Raw genomic sequence first — 20,030 nt, 5'->3', positions numbered from 1 at the left:
GCGCGGGCGGCGGCGCACTGGCCGCCGAGCCCCCGGCGCCCCGGCTCGGCCGCCCCCCGGGGGAGCCCCGCGCCCAGGGGGCCGGCGGCGCGGATGCTCGGCGCGGCAGCGGCCCTCTTCCCTTCTGCTTCCAGAGCTGGAGCTGAACACCAAGTGCGTGGTGGAGATGGAAGGGAACCAAACGGTCCTGCACCCTCCTCCTTCTAACACCAAACAGGGAGAAAGGTACAGCGGGCGCCGAGAGGGCGGGCGGGCGGGCGGGCGGGCGGCTCCCACCCCGCAGTCCCCTGCAAGTTCGAGCCCGGAAAATGGGAGTGCTCGTCCCTATTGTTAGGAGGACGGCTTCAAGTTTGTCGCACGCTCCTGTCTGAAGCGGTTGCAAGTCCAAGTTCCTCTCCTCCCGCTGCCCCCCTCCTTGTCGCCTCCCATCCCGAGCGGCTTCCGAGCCGGCACCAGCCCGCCGCGTCCCTGGCCGGCTTCGGGGCACCCGGAGAGAGGGGGCCGGATGCGATCCCAGAGACGACTAGTTCCACATTTTACAGATTAGAAAACTGAGGCCTGAGGCGGGCAGGGGACGATCGCAAGGCCTTGTTTTAGTGGAACCCAGTGCCCTTCGTTTTTTTTCTTACCGCTGCACAGTTCGCTTTATTTGGCGGAATTGTTAGGGACTTTGCGTGAAAAGGGGGGGACCCCCCCCAAAATAAAGCAGAACAGTATTGTATGATGCAGGCTCAGGCGTGGACCATTTAAAATCTATTATTTTGTTGGTGCTGGGTCGAGATAATGCCTGAATGTAATGCGCGAATTTTGATTTTCAAGGAAACAAAAGTGGTGCCTTGAGCTGTGTAGACACTGGGGGGATGTTTAAAAAGGGGCTGCATTTACTAGATGGCAACATATTTGCATTTGAAAAGTGGTAACTCTTGGATCCTTATTAATTCTGCTCTATTCCACGCAGCAGTATGGGAAAATGCCTTAAAATAATTTGAATATTTGGCATTTTTCTGGTAAGCCCCCCGAGAAGAAAACGGTTGGAATTCATTCAGTATAGCAATGCAGTAGCTTGTAAAAATAGAAAGGGGGAAAAAAAAAAAAAACCAAACCCGGGAGATCTGACAGAATTAATTCCTCTGGGACATGAGCATGAGTGTGTTTTTAAAAGTCACCTGTTGATTGATGCAGTACAATTTAGTGATTTTTTTGCTCTTGGGAGATTTTTACACTGAATAGAGACTGAAGCAGGGTTTGTTATTTTATTGCTAAAGGAAGCAGCTGCCTCTATTCTATAATCATGTGGTGTTCAGTCACAATTTTGCTAAATTTCGGGGAAGATATTGTCAGGAGGTAAGATTGGAAGTTCTTTGCTTTTTGTGCTGAGGCTGGAAATTTTTGTTCAGTTTGCAAACATTCTGCTCCCTATAGCAGATAGTCCTGGTGATAGTAGATAGCTAAAGTTATTCTTAAAATGCATTACATGCTTTTCAGTAATAGATGTATCCTTGGATAATATCTTTAGATACATTGTAAAGATTTATAGTATTTTAGATACATTTGTAGTGGTATAGTTGTATATTTCATGGTGATAGTGAACTGAGTAAATTTCAGTATTTAGGGATTGGATTAGATGTTCACATCATCAACATTTTTTCTGGAACTGGATATTTTTTTATTGTTTTCTCTGCAAATTCTGCTGGGTCAGGTTCTCGAGAGCAGTCTGGGAAACAGGTAGAATATTAGCTCCCGTTAATGTAGCTGCCGCTTCTGTTTTTCTTGCTTGTTTAGCACCTGCTCCTTGTCACTCTTAACCATTGGGAGTGCTAAGGTTAGTTACCGTTTAATGAGATGAAGCTAATTTGTGGAGAGAAACATTTAATTTTGTGGAACCTGGATAGAAATAACTGTAGACAGGTGGTTAGAAATGCTTAATAATTAGTTGATCATTTTTAGGGACACCACTGCAATTATGAATGGGGATCTTTTAAGTAAAGATTTGTAGGGTGACTTGGGGAATTATCCATCTGCTGGCTTATTGGAATAGCTCCTTATCTGAAATTGTTAAAAACAGCATTGAAACATGGGAGTTCTCTTGTTTTGTCCCCCTTACAGATCAGATTCTTTGGTGGATGGACCCTTTTTGTGGGATTCTGCCTCAGTACTGGTCACTCAGTTTACAGAAAACTTGAGTGCAGTCTATCCAGCAGTGCAGCTTGTAGGTTAGGATTACTGTCTTTGCAAGGATGGAGACACCAGTGCATTTTGATTTTCATTATGTAGCTTGGTTTCATATTTCTCCACTGGTTTTCCCTTAAAGCAACAGTGTATTTAAAAATAGAAATGATTCCTCCCTTGGGCTCTGGGTGGATTAATTACAACAATGCTTTATGTTATGTTTGCAATTCATTTCTGTCATTTATTTTGGGCTAGAGCTCAGGGAAAGGTGAGAATATTATTTTTCTTACCTATTAGTTCAAGGCTTGAACTATAGGAAGTCTTAAAATAATATTGGCAAACCTGTGTCAAAGTGACAATTTTATGTTCCTGAAAATTGCAAGAAATTACTAATGTATTAACTACGAATAGAAATTTTAACTTAGTGGGTGAAAGTTTGCAGTCCTGCTAGTAAAAACAAGCAAGGATCCTTTGATTTCCAGAAAAAGAGACAGATAGGCTTAGCTTTCATGATTTCCCCCCTTTATGGAATAAAAGCCAAGACTACATGTTAAGGACTGAAAGATCATAGGACTTCTGAGGTTAAAGATACTTATTCTGAAATTCTAAGATTATACTACACTACAGAGGTCCCGGTTAATAGTTGGACATATTTATTGATCACTGTTTTGAAACATTAAGATAGATATGAACATGTTTCTTTTTGTTGTTGTTTTTTTGTTTCTAAGATCAACTACTTTAATTTTATTTATTTATTTTTTATTAACATATAATGTATTATTTGCTCCAGGTGTACAGGTCTGTGAATCATAAGTCTTAGAGAATTCACAGCACTCACCATAGCACATACCCTCCCCAATGTCCATCACCCAGCCACCCTATCCCTAACACCCCAGGTCCCAGCAACCTTCAATTTGTTTCATGAGATTAGGAGTCTCTTATCGTTTGTCTCCCTTCCAATCCCATCTTGTTTCATTTTTTCCCTCCCTAACCCCCACAATCTCCGCCCTGCCTCTCAAATTCCTTACATCAGAGAGATCATATGATAATTGTCTTTCTCCGATTGACTTATTTCACTTAGCATAATACCCTCTAGTTCCATCCCCGTCATTGCAGATGGCAAGATTTTTTTTTTTTTGGATGGCTGCATAATATTCCACTGTGTGTGTGTGTGTGTGTGTGTGTGACATCTTCTTTATCCATTCATCTATTGAAGGACATTTAAGTTCTTTCCATAGTTTGGCTATTGTGGACATTGTTGCCATAAACATCGGGTGCGTGTGCTTCTCCGGATCACTACGTTTGTATCTTTAGGGTAAATACCCAGTAGTGCAATTGCTGGGTCGTAGGGTAGCTCTATTTGCAACTTTCTGAGGAACCTCCATGCTGTTTTCCAGAGTGGTTGCACCGGCTTGCATTCCCACCAACAGTGTAGGAGGGTTCCCCTTTCTCCACATCCTCGCCAACACCTGTCGTTTCCTGACTTGTTAATTTTAGCCATTCTGACTGGTGTGAGGTGGTATCTCACTTTGGTTTTGATTTGTATTTCCCTGATGCCGAGTGATATGGAGCACTTTTTCATGTGTCTGTTGGCCATTTGGATTATGAACATGTTTCTTAAAGTATTGTTGCATTTACTATTCAGGAGATATTTATGAAGTTTACATCATATGGGATCCTTTCTCAGCACAAAGGAGCCAAAGATGAGTATGGGCCTAGTGCCTGTTTCAGAGGTTTGTGACTTCGAGAGACGTGGGAAGAGGGAAGAAAAAATAGTTAAAATACAATGTGGTAGATTATGTGGATTATACTTTTGCCATTGTATGTACCCTATTATTTGGAAATGACCTTTTTCCTCTTCTGTCTCCTTCTGAGGTTGCAAGCTCCCTGAAGGCAGGTACTTACCCTACTTACCTTTGTGTCATGCCCTAACTAGCAGCTGGCATATAGCAGGTGCTCAGCAAGTGTCTGCACCGAGTAGGTTCCCTGGTGTGAACAGGGTCCCGAGGAGGGGCGTGGAAGTGCATGGAACAGGATGCAGAAACAAGGCAATTCAGGAGGGGAGAAGAGAGTGAGAATCCTTAGGTTCCCAAATAGGTAACATTTAAAAAACCACAGTATGAACAGATACATAAAGTCTTCTTTTTTTTTTTTTAAAGATTTTATTCATTTATTTGACAGAGAGAGGCAGGCAGAGAGAGAGGAGGAAGCAGACTCGATGTGGTGCTCGATCCCAGGACCCTGGGATCATGACCTGAGCCGAAGGCAGAGGCTTAACCCAGTGAGCCACCCAGGCGCCCCATTTATGTATTGTATGTTGTAACTTTTTTTCCAAGTTGGCTTCCCCTGCTATTCCAAAGGCACCTAGGATGGCTCCTTCTGCTCAAGTATCTTTGCGGACCAGAAATTTAGAAATTAGTGAAAGTCATGTGAAATTTAAAAAATAGATCATCTAAGAATCAGTAATATTCCACATTATAAAATTATTTGGGTGACTTTGAATTCTCTTCTGTTTTCTGTGTTATACTTCTCTCTAGCTCAAATATTATAGTCAGTTGTAAGAAAGCAGAGCATTTAGATTTCATTAATATAAGAGTGATCATTCTTCATGCATGACATTAGTGGTATTTTTAAAGAGCATTTTAATAGAATATTTTCATTAGCTGTCAACATTTGCCATGCCTTTGTTTTAAAATAAAGGTAGATTGGAATCTCTTACTTTTAAAAGCAAAACTAAAAGTAATTATAATGCAGTGTAGATTAGTGTTTTAAAATTTATTTTGTTCCAGGGATGCCTGGGTGGCTCAGTGGGTTAAGCCTCTGCCTTCGGCTCAGGTTATGATCTAAGGGTCCTGGGATCGAGCCCCATATTGGGCTCATTGCTCAGCGGGGAGCCTGCTTCCCCCTCTCTCTCTGCCTGCCTCTCTGCCTACTTGTGATCTCTCTCTCTGTCAAATAAATAAATAAAAATCTTTAAAAAAATTATTTTGTTCATAGTCCATGGTTAAAAATATATTTAACATCATGGACTCTGTGTGTGTGTGGGTGTGTGCGCGCGCGTGAATGGAGGTTCATGAAAAAATTTACTATGTGCAGCGTATCTGTTATTTCCTATCCCTCTGTTTTAATTCATTTTAGAAGTGATGGTTGACTTACTGAATTAATTTCACAACCCAGGAATGTGTTATAAACTTATAATTTGAAAAACAGAAGTTTAGTGGGCAAGAGATTGGGTCCTGAATATATATATGTATGTATGTATGTGTGTGTGTGTGTGTGTGTAAAAAACAATGTACTTTATTTATTGAAATTTTTCAATTTTAAGTAATCTCTTCTGATTACTTAAAATAAGGGAGTTTGAACTCATGACCCCAAGATCAAGAGTTGTATGCTCTTCTGACTGAGGCTGCCAGGTGCCCCTAGTGTACATAATTTAAAGTGTAAAGTAGTTTTTTTTTTTTTTAAAGAATTCTCTTTTTTTTTTTTTTTTAAGATTTTATTTATTTATTTGACAGACAGAGATCACAAGTAGGCAGAGAGGCAGGCAGAGAGAGAGGGGGAAGCAGGCTCCTTGTGGAGCAGAGAGCCCGATGTGGGGCTTGATCCCAGGACCCTGGGAATCATGACCCGAGCCGAAGGCAGAGGTTTAACCCACTGAGCCACCCAGGCGCCTCTGTAAAGTAGTTTTATAATTTATAAAATCTGTGATAAAAAAGAAGGAATCCTCTTTTTCATTTCTTTCACAGAATCAGCCACATATAGCAATTTGAGCTCATTCTTTTGGTATTTCCCTCCATATTTCTTCTTCTTCTTTTTTTTTTTAATAGATTTTATTTATTTGACAGATCATAAGTAGGCAGAGAGGCAGGCGGGGGGGGGGGGAGCAGGCTCCCAGAGAGAGAGCCTGATGCGGGGCTCCATCCCAGGACCCCGAGATCATGACCTGAGCTGAAGACAGAGGCTTAACCCACTGAGCCACCCAGGCACCCCTCCCTCCATATTTCTGAATAACATGCTGGTAGTGCTGATTTTTTATTTGTTTTATGTTCTCTTTCTATGCCTTATCCGTACCGCACCCCCAAATTCTTCCCATCCCCTAGTTCCCCAATATACTTATATTACAATTTTGATTTTATCCATTTTTAGTGTGTATTTATATGATTATGTAATATAGTCAACTATATACAGTTGAGCCATGTGCTCTTCTATGGTTTCTTTTCCTGTCATACAAAATTTTTTGTTTTTCCTGGAGTTAACAATTGTTTTTACTTTTTACTTTTTCTTTAATTTGCTGCTTTTTCTATGTACTTATCCTTAATTTAACATTTACATTTTCCGCTCCTTGCTTAAATCTCCTTTCAAGGCATTTAAACATATCAAATACTTTTCTTGATATCCTCTTCTTAGAGACATTTCTCCGTAGGCCTTCCAGCATGCTCCTGTATGAACTGGTAGTCTTCTGTGCCTGACATAGCTGTCATGCTGGGATTGCCTGTCACATCATTCTGAGGATTCCTGCTACCTCTCTTCTGTGTGGAATCTCTTGTTTTTCTGTCTCCTTTTTCTTTCTTGGTTTACTGCCTTAATTTTGTGTAGAGCATATTCTTCAGTAGCTTCCTTTAAGAGAGGGTGTTCGGAAGATAAAAGCTTTTTGAAACCATGAAAATATCTATTCTCCTCACTCACCTCATTGATAGTTTAGGTGGGTATTAAATTCCATTTTGAAGACGTTTAGTTGCTCTGTTGTCTTTTACTTTCCTGGGCTTCTGGTGAAAAGTCCAAAGCTCTTTGGATTTCTTTATTTAAAAAAATTTTTTTAAAGATATTATTTATTTATTTGACACACGTGAAGACAGAGAGAACGTAAGTAGGAGGTAGTGGCAGAGGGAGAGGGGGAAGCAGGCTCTCTGCCGAGCAGGGAACCTGATGCAGGCTTGATCCCAGGATATTGCCATCATGACCTGAGCCGAAGGCAGACACTTAACTGACTAAGCCACCCGTGTGCCCCACTGTTTGGGTTTCTAATCTTTTAGATGTGACTTAGATTTTCATTTTCTGGAATCCTAGAGAATATTCTTCCCCAATTTTTTTCCCTTTTTATAAATTATTATTTTTATTAACATATAATGTGTTGTTTGCCCCAGGGGTACAGGTCTGTGAATCATTAGGCTTACACATTTCACAGCACTCACCATATCACATACCCTCCCCAATGTCCATAACCCAACCACCCTCTCTCCAGCCCCCGTCCCCCAGCAACCCTTAGTTTGTTTTGTGAGATTTGGAGTCTCTTATGGTTTGTCTCCCTCTGATCCCATCTTGTTTTATTTTTTCCTTCCCTACTTCCTAAACCCCCCACCCTGCCTTCTTCCCCATTTTTGAGAAATCAGGATAGACCTTTTTGACCTGGAAATTTATGTCCTGCATGCCTTGTGTCCTTGTCATCTTTTTGTTCTACCTTCTGGAAGATTCCCTCTATTATCTCCCAGCTGTTATGTTTAATTTTTCTTTTACCCTACCAATTTTTAATTTCTAAGAGCTTTTATTTATTTATTTATTTATTTTTGCCTCTTTTTTTTTTTTTTTTTTTTAATAGTATCCTATTTTTGTTTCTTGGTTATGGTATTGTCTTTTTCTGAAGACATTAATGATAGTTTTCTGTTTATGGTCTACTTTTTTAAATGTGTTGTTTTGTTTGTTAAAATATGAAGTAGTTTTATAGAAGCTAGTTTAAAGTAAAGATAGCTTGATCTCTGTCTTCTTTGCTAAGGACATTGCTCAGATGTAGCTGTAGTTTCTCCAGGGCAAGGACAATATATGACTCATCTTTGTAATCTCAGTGCCTAGATTCAAGAATGCCCAACACACACAGGAAGCATTTTGTAAGTTCTCTTCAGTGCAAAAAAAAAAAAAAAGATGATTAAAACCTTTTATCTAATCTCTTTTCTATTACCTTCCAACAATGGAAATAAAAATAATGATTTCCTTTTCCAAAAGAGCATATGTAAATGCTATAATTGAAGGTAGTAGCTGCCCTAGACAATGCATAATTACCAGCATTCATAAAGGTAATTAGCTATAGTCAGTACAAAAAGCTGTAAAAAGTAGAAAAATCCTAGTTTTGCATCACTAAATTCTAGTTGAGAGATTTTTTTTTTTGGAGTTACTTTTAACTTAAAAATATGTATGCTTGTTGGGCTGGGAAATTTTTCCTGCATGATCCCAAACTGGACAGTTTATCACCCCACTAGTTAACTTGGCAGCTTCTGGCAAAAATCTAGTTAGAGATAAGTGGATAACTTGGATTGTGTCTAATTTTTAACAAAATTACGCATGCTGTGCACTCATATTTTTAAGGAATTTTCAGGATTGCGTTTCTCCAAGTAGCAGGCTGCTTGAAGACATCAGGGTTTCTCAGAGTCATTCAGCCACACTCACCCTTTCTCAGATCTTCCCTGGAGCTATGGTAGAGAAGGTGTTTATGCATTTAGAATTTAAAGGAGTTTGGAGAACATTACCAGCATCGGAAACAGAACAGCAGAGAAACCAACACAGAAACATCCAGAAAGATTGCATTGTTCCTTGACAACATAAGAAATTCAGTTTACTTAAAAACAGAGCTGTCAGTGAAGGAAGTAAGGCTAAAATTGATAAGAAAACATGTGTTAAAACAACCAAGAATTAATTTATGTGAGATTCAGGAGGTATCTTTTTTTTTTTTTTTTAAGATTTATTTATTTTGGTGGGGGTGTGCACACGTGCTTGTGAGCAGGGAGAGGCAGAAGGAGAGGGAGAGATAATCTTCAAGCAGACTCCCTGCTGAACAGGGAGCCGGACAAGGGGCTCGATCCCAGTACCCTGAGATCATGACCTGAGGCAAAATGAAGAGTCAGTCACTCAACTGATTGAGCCACCCAGGCACCCCAAGGGCTATCTTTTCAAAGAAAGTCACTCTACAAAATGTTTCTGGGGACTTTAGACTTACAAGTGTAAGAAAAAATGTGAGAAGTTCCTCCTTGGAAATTAGTTTATTTGGCATTTTATCACCCAACAATTATGTGGAAACGAAATAAAAAAGTCAAGTTTTCACATCTCTAAAATTTTATTTTATAAAATTATAAAATTTATAAAATTATAAAATTATAAAATTATAAAATTAAAAATTATAAAATTATATAAAAACACATAATTCTGGTATTTGATTATAGGCTCTAAGGGTAAAAGGAAAGGTAGAAGAAACCCTTGTAGACACTCAGGAATAGGGCAGCCCATCTAAGCCTCATTATTTGCTTGAGTCTTGTCTGGATTTCCTGTTTCTCTGAGATGGATGATTCAGTGAATCACTGATAAAGTAGTAGAATAGTGGTTTTTTTGTTTGTTTGTTTGTTTGGTTTTTTTTTTTGGCTTGCACATTTATTTGTTTGTTTGTTTGTTTTTAAAACAGTAATAGAACTGTTTTACCAGATTGTTCTTACAATGGACTTTTCACATCAAAGCGCATTTGCATCTTTTAAAAAAAATTGCTTCCTTAGATATTCTAAAGTGTTTTTTCATGGGTATCTTTATCAGATAGAAGGCGGAAAGAAAACGGGGTGGGGTCACTATCTGGCCAAGCCTAAGCAGTTCTTTTTCCTCTACCCTCATTTTGTCCTTGTCCAAGTAATACACAAATTTGCAGTTACAATTTTGTGTTTGCTTTTCTCCCATTTATATTTTGTTATGCTATATCATTTTCACAATTATAATTTTAATAATTGAATAGTCTGTTGAGTTTCATAATTTTTAACCATTTAAATATTTTTGGACCATAAGATTGTTTCTCTTAATAATTATACATAGCTGAGAGCATCTTCATGAAACTTTTTAGAGTCCTTTGCTAGCTGAAAGACATTTTTTCTCAAACATGCCTGCTAACACAAAAATTCACCTTTGAAATTGTATGCCAACATGAACTATCTTCTTACATTATAATGGAATTAAAAGTTGATAATTTGCACATTAAGTATGAGATAGGTGATGAGGAAAATGATTTTATATGGGCCATAACAAGACCAAGAGTTCTCACCCTTGAGTGTGTATCAGAGCTTTGGAGAGCCCCACTCCAAAAGGTTCTGATCCAAGAGGTTTGGGATGTGCCTTGAGAATTTGCATTTCTAACAGATTCCTGATGTTGATGCTGTTAGCCCAGGACCAAACTTCAACAACTACTGGTTTAGACTAGTGCTGTCCAATAGAATTTTCTGGAATGATGGAATTGTTCTATGTATCTGCATCCAATATGGTAACCACCAGACGTGTATGATTATTGAGCTCTTGATATGAGGCTAGTGCAACCAAAGAACTGAATTTTAAATTTTACTCAATTTTCATTAATTTAAATTTAAACAGCTACACGGGGCAGGTGGCCGCTGTGTTGGATGACAGAGGTCTAGATGTGATCACACATTAGAATCACCTAGGTGCTTTCAGCATCGATGCCTGGGTCCTACCCTCAGAGCTTCTGGCTGAATTGGGTTGTGTACACCTTAGACATTGGGATTTTTGAATGCTCTTCAGATGTCCCAGTTATGATTCAGCAAATTGCCCCAAAACTTAGTGGTCTAAAACAGCCATTTTCTTATGCTCATGGTTTCTGTGGGTCAGAAATTCAGACAGAGCAAAGTAGGTATGACTTGTCTGTTCCACAAAGTCTGGGACCTCCTCTTTGAAGACTAGAAGTCTGAGGGTGTAGACATCTGAAGGCTTGACCGGGTTGAATGTCCACGGTGGTTGACTCACACGGTTGGCATTTGATTCTCATATGTAGCCAAGGTTGAGAATCACGGGTCCAGTTTATTAATGAATCAAGTGTTGAAGCTCAGGGTCACACCTTGTCCTTTGGTCTGTTTTGCTGTTTTGATTGTGATCATGTACTCATAACCATTAACTTTCTGCAAATTAACGTAGGAAAGCCTCATAAAATCAGCCTAAATATTTACCTTATTAAGGTAATGGATGGAACTTTCATAGGGCCTTCCTGTGCCGAGGGTGTGTATTACAGTGAACGTGAAGCCTGGAAAGCTAAATAAATTCTCTCCCATTAAGAAAGAAAGAAAAAGAGCTTCTCCTCGCTCGCCAGGTGTGTTTAATAAAAATGCCTCTCCTGATTTATTTTCACTTGGTTTGCAGCAGCAGGGGAAGGAATTACCTAAATTATCTAGATGCAGGGTACCTTGCCTCTTGCCTGTCCTTTGTCTGGATACTGACTTCTTGGGCCTGTGGACCGCCCTTCCCTGCTGTGGGCCCTGCCCGGGGGCAGCCCTCCCAGCTTCAGCTCCTGGACGGACCCAGAGCCTGGGGACCCCGTGGATGTGGAGGGTCTGCATGGCAGGATGGACTGGAAGGTGGGGTGCTGCCTGCTTCTGCCACTCACTAGCACTGTAATCTTTGGGCTACCTGGCAGCCCTTTTCCATCTGACACTGCATATATAAAACTGAGGGCTAGCCCAGGTAATCTGTCACGTTTTTGAAGGCCTTAAATTGAGATTTATCCCGTCTGTACTAAACGTGTCAAGTTGAGTCCAGCAGAGTAATCAGGCTAACATTAATGGGAGCTGAAACAGGTTGCATTGTAACTTGCTTCTGAGTGTCAGGAACACGAGGGAGGATGGGGCCACTGTTCTTGCAGGCGCTGTTTGCCCGAGGCAGATGATGCAAGAGCCAAAGGTGTCGAGTGAAAGGAGACAGCCCCCCACTCCAGCTCTCTCTTCTCGCCAGCGGGTCCCTCACAGACCTTCTGCGGGCCTCCTGCCTGGGGCGGGGGGGGGGGGCGCCGCTTCTGTGTGCAGCAACGGGCTTGTAAATCATCTGATTTGGACCCGTCCATTAGTTTTCATCTTGCACGGTTGTGCTTTTCTGGGGAAGCAGTGATTTTTAAGCTGTTCCTGCGGTCTCGCAGCTGTTTTATGCAACAAGCACGCACGCGTGGGGGTGGAGAAGTGACCATTCCAGAGCCGTTTCCTTCAAGTGCCCTTGGGCAGCTTGTTTTGTTTCTGGGGGTTTGGTGACAGTTCTACCAAACCGTGGTTGATCTCAGTATTTCCGATCTTCCATCGTGAGACCAGATCGGGTTAGAGAGAGAGAGAGAGAGAGAGAGAGTGTGTGTGTGTGTGTGTGTGTATTTCCCTTCTGGTTTGTGCTCTCTTAGTGTTTCTTCTGAAAGCAGAATAGTTACTGATTCTGGGCAGCCCCTTCAGTGTCTGGTCTCTAGGTGTGATGAGCATCGCTGCTGTGAGAAGCAGTGGTGAGGAAAGCGTCTGTGTGCCATTCCCTTGGGGGAAGAAGTTTGCAGTCTTTTTCTTTCTTTCTTTTTTTTTTTTTTTTAAGAAGACAGGGAACAGGAAGGAAGCCTTTGAGGAAAGGGAAGCTTTACTTTTTGCTGTTAGCTCTTTGTGTCTGGAGGAGACACTCCCTAGCTTGGACATCTACCACCAAAGACCACAAATATTCCTGTATCTCCAGCTGGGAGCCGCAGAGGAAAACCAGAAGGGGCAGACAATGGTGACATGCAGAGATACTGCATTACCAGTAATAAGTAGTTTTATCCCAAATTCTGGAAGGCCACAGTCAACCCACATACGGTTTGTCAAACAGATTAATAAACCTTGTAACAGCCTTACAGTCCGTGGCTTTATAAAGCACGCCTTCAGAATTGATGCTTTGTGTGCCCACCAATCTATTTCTCCAGATAAACAGAGAATGTGCAAGATTTATAGGCTGAACCTGCAATTGTAATTGCCCTTTTTCAAAATTGGATAACACACTGTTAGGGTTTTTTGTTTTGTTTTGTCCTTTTGTTCTCTATCTTTAACTTCTTCTATTTATAGAGTTAATTAAAGTTTAGAATCCACTATACAAATTGTAACAGGGAATAGTTACATTATTACATTGAGCAAGATCCTTAAAATTACTTGTTTCAAGGGTAATGTTTTGAGTAAGTAGGGAGCAGTGTGGTCCGGAAAGCTATCAAGATAGTGGTGTTAAATTTGAGCAACCCTATCCAGTTTGAAACATCTGCTTTTTTGGGTCTAGAGTTACCGCACAAATAGGTAATATTAGCGTGGCAACATAACTAAGTATTTTTGAAGCCTTGAAGTATTTTTGGCTTTGATAGAATAATATTCCTCTGTTGAGGATGACAGCTTAGTCTGCGCTTTGATGCTGAGTTATGCAGTGGAAATAATTTTCCAAAATTGCTGGTCTACTGTACTCCTAAGGGACTCTCTCTCTTTTTTTTTTTTTAAAGTTCTCTAGCCAGGTTATTATTTAACTAGCTTTTTCCAAGAGTGACTTGTAGCTGTCCTTGCTCATTGGTTCCCAGACTTGAGAACCAGTTTTTTAAAAACCAACAGAAATGAAAGTGCCTGGCTAGCTCATTTGGTAGAGCAGAGGACTCTTGATACTGGGTGTATCAAGCCCCATGTTGGGCATAGCGCTCACTTAAAAAAATTTTTTTTTTTAAAAACTCAGTAGAAATAAAAATTTGGATAAACAGAGTTTCTAACTTCTTTTAAATGTGCCAGGCAAGCACACTAAAACGAAAACACCACTGTCTCTTGATTCTTCATTTAATAAAATAAGCCTCTTAACAACAGAAGGAAGGACATAATTAGAATTTAAACATTGGATAAATTTAGTTTTATAAAGTACTCACCACATGGTTAACTTTCCCCTTTCCTGGGAATTGATGGAAACGCCACTGTGGGTCACCCACAGACAGTGACATGCAGTTAGTCGGATGTCCCTGGTGTCTGTGATGTCTAGTAATATGTCACTTATGACATTTGTGAATGAGCAGCTTTGACCCTTTGGTCCTTCAGGCCAAATCATAGACTATGAATGTTAAAGGATTTTTTTCCCTTTAAAATTTGAACAAAGTGGGGCACCTGTGTGGCACAGTCAGCTGAGCGTCCGACTCTTGGTTTCGGCCCAGATCAGGGTCTCAGTCCTGGGATTCAGCCCTGAGTCAGGGGGTCAGTGCTCTGCAGGGAGATCCTCTCTCTCCCTCTCCCTCTCCCTCTCCTCCTCCTCCTGCTTGCTTGCTCTCTCTCCCTCAGATAAATCTTTTAAAAAATGAATAAAGCATCCTCTTTATTTGTATGGCATTGAATTTTTGGAATGCTACAGAGTACATCTTTGCTTTTGTCATTTGTTGTGTTGAAAAAACTCCCCAATCTAGGTAAAAGTTAGCCTAAACAGAATTTAAAATTTCTTAAGTATAGTAAATTACTTCATATCTGCACCAAAGCTTTTTACTCTCAAGGAAGGGAGGTCTTTTCATTGTCTTCTGCGGTGTTTCTGTGGCTGTTACATGGGTGTAAATAACTAAGCATCGTGACAGAATGGTGTGGTGGTCAAGAGCCACTGTGAACTTTGGGGGCCAACTGCTCACGTGTGACTCACTTATTGGCTGTGAGATGCTGGGCAAGTCCCTTAACCCATAGTGCCTTGGTTTCCTCATTTATAAAATGGAAATAGAGTTACCGGCACTGTGGGTGGTGTGGGGATTAGCATGGTGCACACACTAAGTGTTAATGATTTTATTATTTTTATTACTGTGGGACACTTAATGTTCATCGATCTGGGTTTCGTTTCCTTTTTTTTTTTTTTTAAAGATTTGTTTGTTTCTTTATGTTGAGGGGAGGGGCAGAGGGAAAGACCTTCAAGATAGCTCTGTGCCCAGCAGGGCTCCATCCCAGGACCCTGGGGTCACGACCTGAGCTGAAACCAAGAGTCAGACGCTTAACTGACTGAGCCATCTAGGTGCCTTCAGTCTGGGTTTTGTTTTTAATATTGTTTCTTACTCATTCCAAGTTTAATAAATGATTTTTTTTTTAACATTCAAAAAGAACAGTTAAAGTAGGAAACCTTACAATTCTTTTTTTTTTAAGCTTTTATTTATTTAGAGAGCTGGGGGGAGGGCCAGAAGGAGAGGGAGAGAGAGAAAGTCATGGAATCTGCCTGACACGGGCCTTGATCTCACCACCCTGAGATCATGACCTGGGCCGAAATTGAGTGTTGGAGTCACCTAGGTGCCCTGGAAACTGAGCCACCTAGGTGCCCTGGAAACTGTACAGTTCTTTTAAGTAATATGGAGTTTCCAATTACTCTTGATTGAAGTGTCCACATTTGGAAGACTTTTTTGTCTTTGCAATGGCTGTGGACCTTCAGGTCTGTGTTCTAGTTATTGGCTGCTGGTCCTTGTTACCTTAGAATGGTACGTTCTCGGAAGTGTGTATTGTACTAAACTGTGTTTCTATTCATTGGATGTAATTAATGGTTAGTAGCTATATTTAACGTAGGTGATTCATAGATGGTTAGTACTCCCTAGACAGACTGACTCATGAGGAAATCACTGTCCGAAGGTATTGAAACATCGTGTTCAATAATACTGGGTTTCTGTGCTTCTGTTTTTCTACCTGAGGCAACTGACTTTATTATCCAGTCCGTGGGGTGGTGGTGACTCTTGTCCCAATGGTTTATACTGGAGACATGGACTCAGGGCCTCTCCTTTAAAAATTCAAAATAAGGAACTGTTTTGACTTATATATCTGGTTCCCTGGCACCTGTTAAGTGAGTATATTTTATTCTTGGACTTATTAATTTAGCGTAATCTTTTTGGTTTAGCATTTTTTTATTGACACTCTCAAGCTTGGAAAATATGTTTGGGTTATTTCCTAGAACCACCTGTGCAGTAGATTCCTTTGAATTTACTAGTTATTTTCTAAAAATATGTTTTATTTTAGAGGGAGCGAGAGAGTGAGTGCACGAGTGGGAGGGCCAGAGGAAGACGGAGAAAGAGAATCTCAAGTAGATGCCACACTGAGCCCAGAGCCTGACTCAGGGCTCAGTCTCAGGACCCTGAGAGCACGACCTGAGCTGAAACCAAGAGCTGGACCCTTAACCAACTGTGTTACCCAGGCGCCCCATTTCTTAAAATACTTTTTCCAAAAAAAAAAAAAAGTATCCTGCAGACGTGCATGTGTATTTGTGGTCCTTTTATTAAGGGAGCGATGCATGCCCTCAGAAATTTTGATCAGGTTATCCAGTTGTTGTGTGCAGAAATACACCAAAACTAAAGGGAAATATAATGCAAGGTTTTGCTCTCCTAAGGAATTTGCACATTTACATGAATGAACATGAAGTGTGTGCTTGCTTTTCTCTTTGTTCCGGGGGTGGGTAAAACATCTGACCCATCATTCTGGGCCTGGGAAGTAGGGAGTGTGGGCAATGATTCTCCCATTGGCCTCTCCCTACCCTCAGGGTGCTCCCTGTGCCCCACCCCTGGAAGCAAAGAACGGGATGGGGCGGGGAAGCAGGAGGAACCTCGAGGGGACTAGGCGTGGGCCTGGAGTGTCAGTGTCTGGATGGCCTTGGCTCTTCACCTTCTCCCCTAAAGCCATCTCAGCGATCTGGACACCCAGTAGGCCAACTTGGGGGAGCACAAAGCCAGGCTGCCTGTGTCTCACTGTGTTGCTAGAATGTTTTAAAGTATCTGAGGGACTTATTAGATAAGCTGCAATTGTAAATTGGAAAGACAAAGCCTTTTACTTGATGAGTCAGCCCTGGTGATTAAACAGCTATTAAGCAGCACAGATCAGAAGTATCATTCCTGCTGTAGGCTGAGAGCAGAGGAACTGTTTTTATTTCAGGATTCCGAGAGAGAGATCTAATGACAGTGGAAAGTAAATAGATACCAGATCAGTTACACGGTTGCAGACCCTTGCCTGCTTCAGTTACCAGGTTGTTTGTTTTAATTAACTTAAATCTTTCAGTTAAATGTCTGGATCCCGGATAAGCTTGGCAGGAAGCGATAGTGACAGGGATCTCCTCCCTGAGCCTTTCGCTTATTTGGTGAGTTCTTTCTAAGGATATTGGTGCCCCTGGCAGGATTGCTGAGCAGAAATACCCATTTAAAAGCTTTGAATCCATTCTCGGGATCATTCTGGTGCCCTTCCTCCATCCATGTGGCCACAACCTGTTGCCCCGAATAATGGAAAAAGAAATGTTGCGGAGGACCAGCTTGTTCCCATGTGTTTGCCGAAGAGGGGCTGCTGTGGAAACGCAAGCAGACCGGTTCTCCATCTGTTGGAGAAGCTGGAGAAGCAGGAGCACTGGAGGGGGAGGAGGGCCTGAAAACTCTTGTTAGAATCTGAATGAGTAGAAACTTAAGCAAACCAGAGCTGCCTCCCCCTGGCATCTCCTGCGTTGCACCGAGCCCCTGGGTCGAGCGAGGCTGCTGGAGAGTGCTTTTGCTTCTCTCGTGTGTTTGTAGCGCAGGGTGCTTGTTGGCCAGAGCCTTGCCCTGCTGAGCACGAAGCCCTCTTCCCTGCCTCTCGCACCAGTGCTCTTGTGTCCTTAGGACGTCTCGGGCTGTACTTCGGGGTGAAGTGGAGTTGAGAGAAGCTGTCCTTTATGAAGTGATAGGCATTTCAGGGCCTATTAATTGGGGGAAAATAATGGTACTTCTCTGATTTTCTAAAGAGCTGCTTTTCATGAAAGCTCTTCAGTTGCTCTGTGGCTTCTTGCTTGCAGAATCTGGCCTTTTAATAAAGACTTCTGGTTTTGCAATGGGGTCTTCCCTCAGCGCCCACAGCCACATGGCAGTAGGGTCATACTGTGAATGTCCCTGGTGAACATCGTTAGCGGGGGTGGAGGCCCTGGCTGGTGGCCGGTGCCGCCTGCCCCTAGGGCTGGTGCGTGGAGGCCAGTCCTCCAGCGGAAACTGCCGGGGCTCACTGGCTCGGACTGGGTTGGCGGACAGCTGCAGATGGGCTCCATGCCACTCTGCACCAGTTAGCAAGTGGTCCTTGGGCTGTAGCCTCTTCGGAGCTTGGAGCACCTGTGTCTCACTTTGGCCAGGCTTCAGCCATAGCACTGTTCTGGAATTTTACGAGGGAGCTAGGCATTTTATTTCTTCAACAACTGTCCAGCCTTCTTTTTCTCCGTTGGTAACTGAGGCGCTCTGTGGAAGGTTGGGAGGAGTTAGAGCTCATAGCGGAATCCTCCGGGCACCTCTGTCCAAGTGTACCTCCCAGTCCGCCAGTCCCCTTGGACAGACGTGCTTTGGAGAGGGTGCCTGGGGACTTCGGTCACAGCTCCGGGACTGTGGGTCTGTGAAGAGCTGTTCCCAAGCTTCTGGAACTTCTCCACTGGTTTCTAGAGTACTGCACAGGTTTGAGGCACCGCTTACTGGGAGCGTTTGTTCGTGTGTGCACGCGTGCTTCTGTGCTTGCTTGTGCATTCATGTACTGATGTTTCCAGCGAGCCGCATGCTCGTTGCAGGGTGCCCTGTGTTCACCTGCCATCAGTTCATTTTGGCTCCGCGAGTTCAGTCGTAGAGTGCCGAGTCAATGTTCTGAACACTTGAGTGGAGGATAATAACCAGATCCATGTTCCTGAAGAATTCGTGGAAATGGCTTATTGTCCCTCCTTGAGCCGCTTGTCTTAGTTACTGTCTGTTTTCCCTCTTTGTTTCCTCCAGCAGCGAGCACGTGCCCGGTACGAAGCCAGTGCCCTCTAGGTGTTTTGTGTTGGACGCCGGCATTTTCCCGGCAGAGCTGTGCTTTGGTCCATGAGTGAGGCTGTGGGTGGAAAGTTTTTATTTCATCCTCAGAACCTCAGAACCACATCACTTGTGGTTCTCCTGCTTCTAGTCTGGGCCCTATGAGACCTTCAATTTCTGCATGGGATTATTACATAATCATAGGCTGTGCAGTGTTGTGTGGCTTTTTGGGATAATGACTGTACAGTGTGGTTCCAGACCCTTACGGCTTTGACTCCCACTGCCCTGGGCTGACAAGCAGAGGCCACAGCTGTTAGTGTGACGTAAGCAGAGGTCGATCCAGCCAAGGAGTCATGCAGACTTTGACCAGGTTCACCTGTTTAACATCCTCTGTCCCACTTGTGCTGTGGCCCCAGCAGCGAGTTCTCTGCAGGTGACTAATGGAAGAGAGTGCTGCCCTAGGCAAAGTGATGTCTTCCTAGAATGCCAGAGCTGTTGTCTGCCCCTGGGGGGGTGTGGTCCCACACTTGGGGGGCCCCCTATACCAACCTGACTTAGTGAGTCAGATTACTGGGAAGTTTTTCCTGCGGTTGTCATGGAGAGAGAAGAGGGAGGATACTGGAAGGTTGGCCACACACCTTCCTGCAGCCTCATGCCAGGTTAACGAGCTGCTTTTTAACCCAGGACAGCTCTGTGAGGGGCAGGGGCTGCTGGCCTGCCTGGTCGTCTTTCTCCAAGGGGGTAAGAGTCCCTTTCATTCTCTGGTTGCCGAGTGGTCCTCGGACTGATGATGCTTCTTGTGCCTGCCCTCTGGCCGTTGGCATGTTGTGGTGGTGGTTGTTTTTAAATTCAGAAGCACTCCTGTGCCATGAATGCCATGAGGCAAATAAGCCCAGGGGTTCCAGGGGTTGTGGGCAGCCAGAAGCATGCACACAGTGTCCAGCAGTGGGTTGGAACGGAAGTCACAGGAGAATGGCATTCTACGGGGATAGCTTTGAATCTGTTTGTATTCTTAAGTAAGCCATTACAGACTTTATTAAGACTTTACTGACTTTACGAAATGAGTCATGGCAGACTTTATTTAATGAGCACCACATTAAGTTACCTTTGATATGTCTCCCAACAATTATGAAACATTAATGAGTGATAGCTCCATGGCTGGGCCTCGTTGGTTCCGAAATCAGAGCAGGAAGGCAGAAGCCCAGAGCCTAGCCAGCTAGAGTCGGAGAAAACCCGCTGCTCTCTCACCTATGAAAGTGAGAAGTTATCTCAGCAACAGCTGGCTGGCGGGGTACTTTATGACCTGAGATAACCGGGC

General features: G+C 42.7%; 1 protein-coding gene across 3 annotated transcripts in view; it reads left to right on the top strand.

Moving 5' to 3' along the window:
• The first annotated feature begins 83 nt into the window (after window positions 1-83).
• Window positions 84-20,030, top strand: part of KIF13A (kinesin family member 13A) — a 197,838-nt gene continuing 177,891 nt past the window's right edge. For 2 of the 3 annotated variants that reach the window (XM_032861617.1, XM_032861618.1), the window contains exon 1: window positions 84-225. In XM_032861617.1, coding sequence (XP_032717508.1) covers window positions 167-225 — 59 coding nt within the window. In that variant the 5' untranslated portion in view covers window positions 84-166. The remainder of the gene's footprint in view (window positions 226-20,030) is intronic. The other variant, XM_032861616.1, reaches the window with a different exon arrangement.

The sequence above is a fragment of the Lontra canadensis genome, unplaced genomic scaffold (genome assembly GCF_010015895.1).
Source record: "Lontra canadensis isolate GAN:19392208 unplaced genomic scaffold, GSC_riverotter_1.0 scaffold21, whole genome shotgun sequence".
NCBI classification, from domain to species: Eukaryota; Metazoa; Chordata; class Mammalia; order Carnivora; family Mustelidae; genus Lontra; species Lontra canadensis.
Note: the sequence above shows the minus strand (reverse complement) of the source record. Positions and strands in the feature narration are given on the sequence as shown.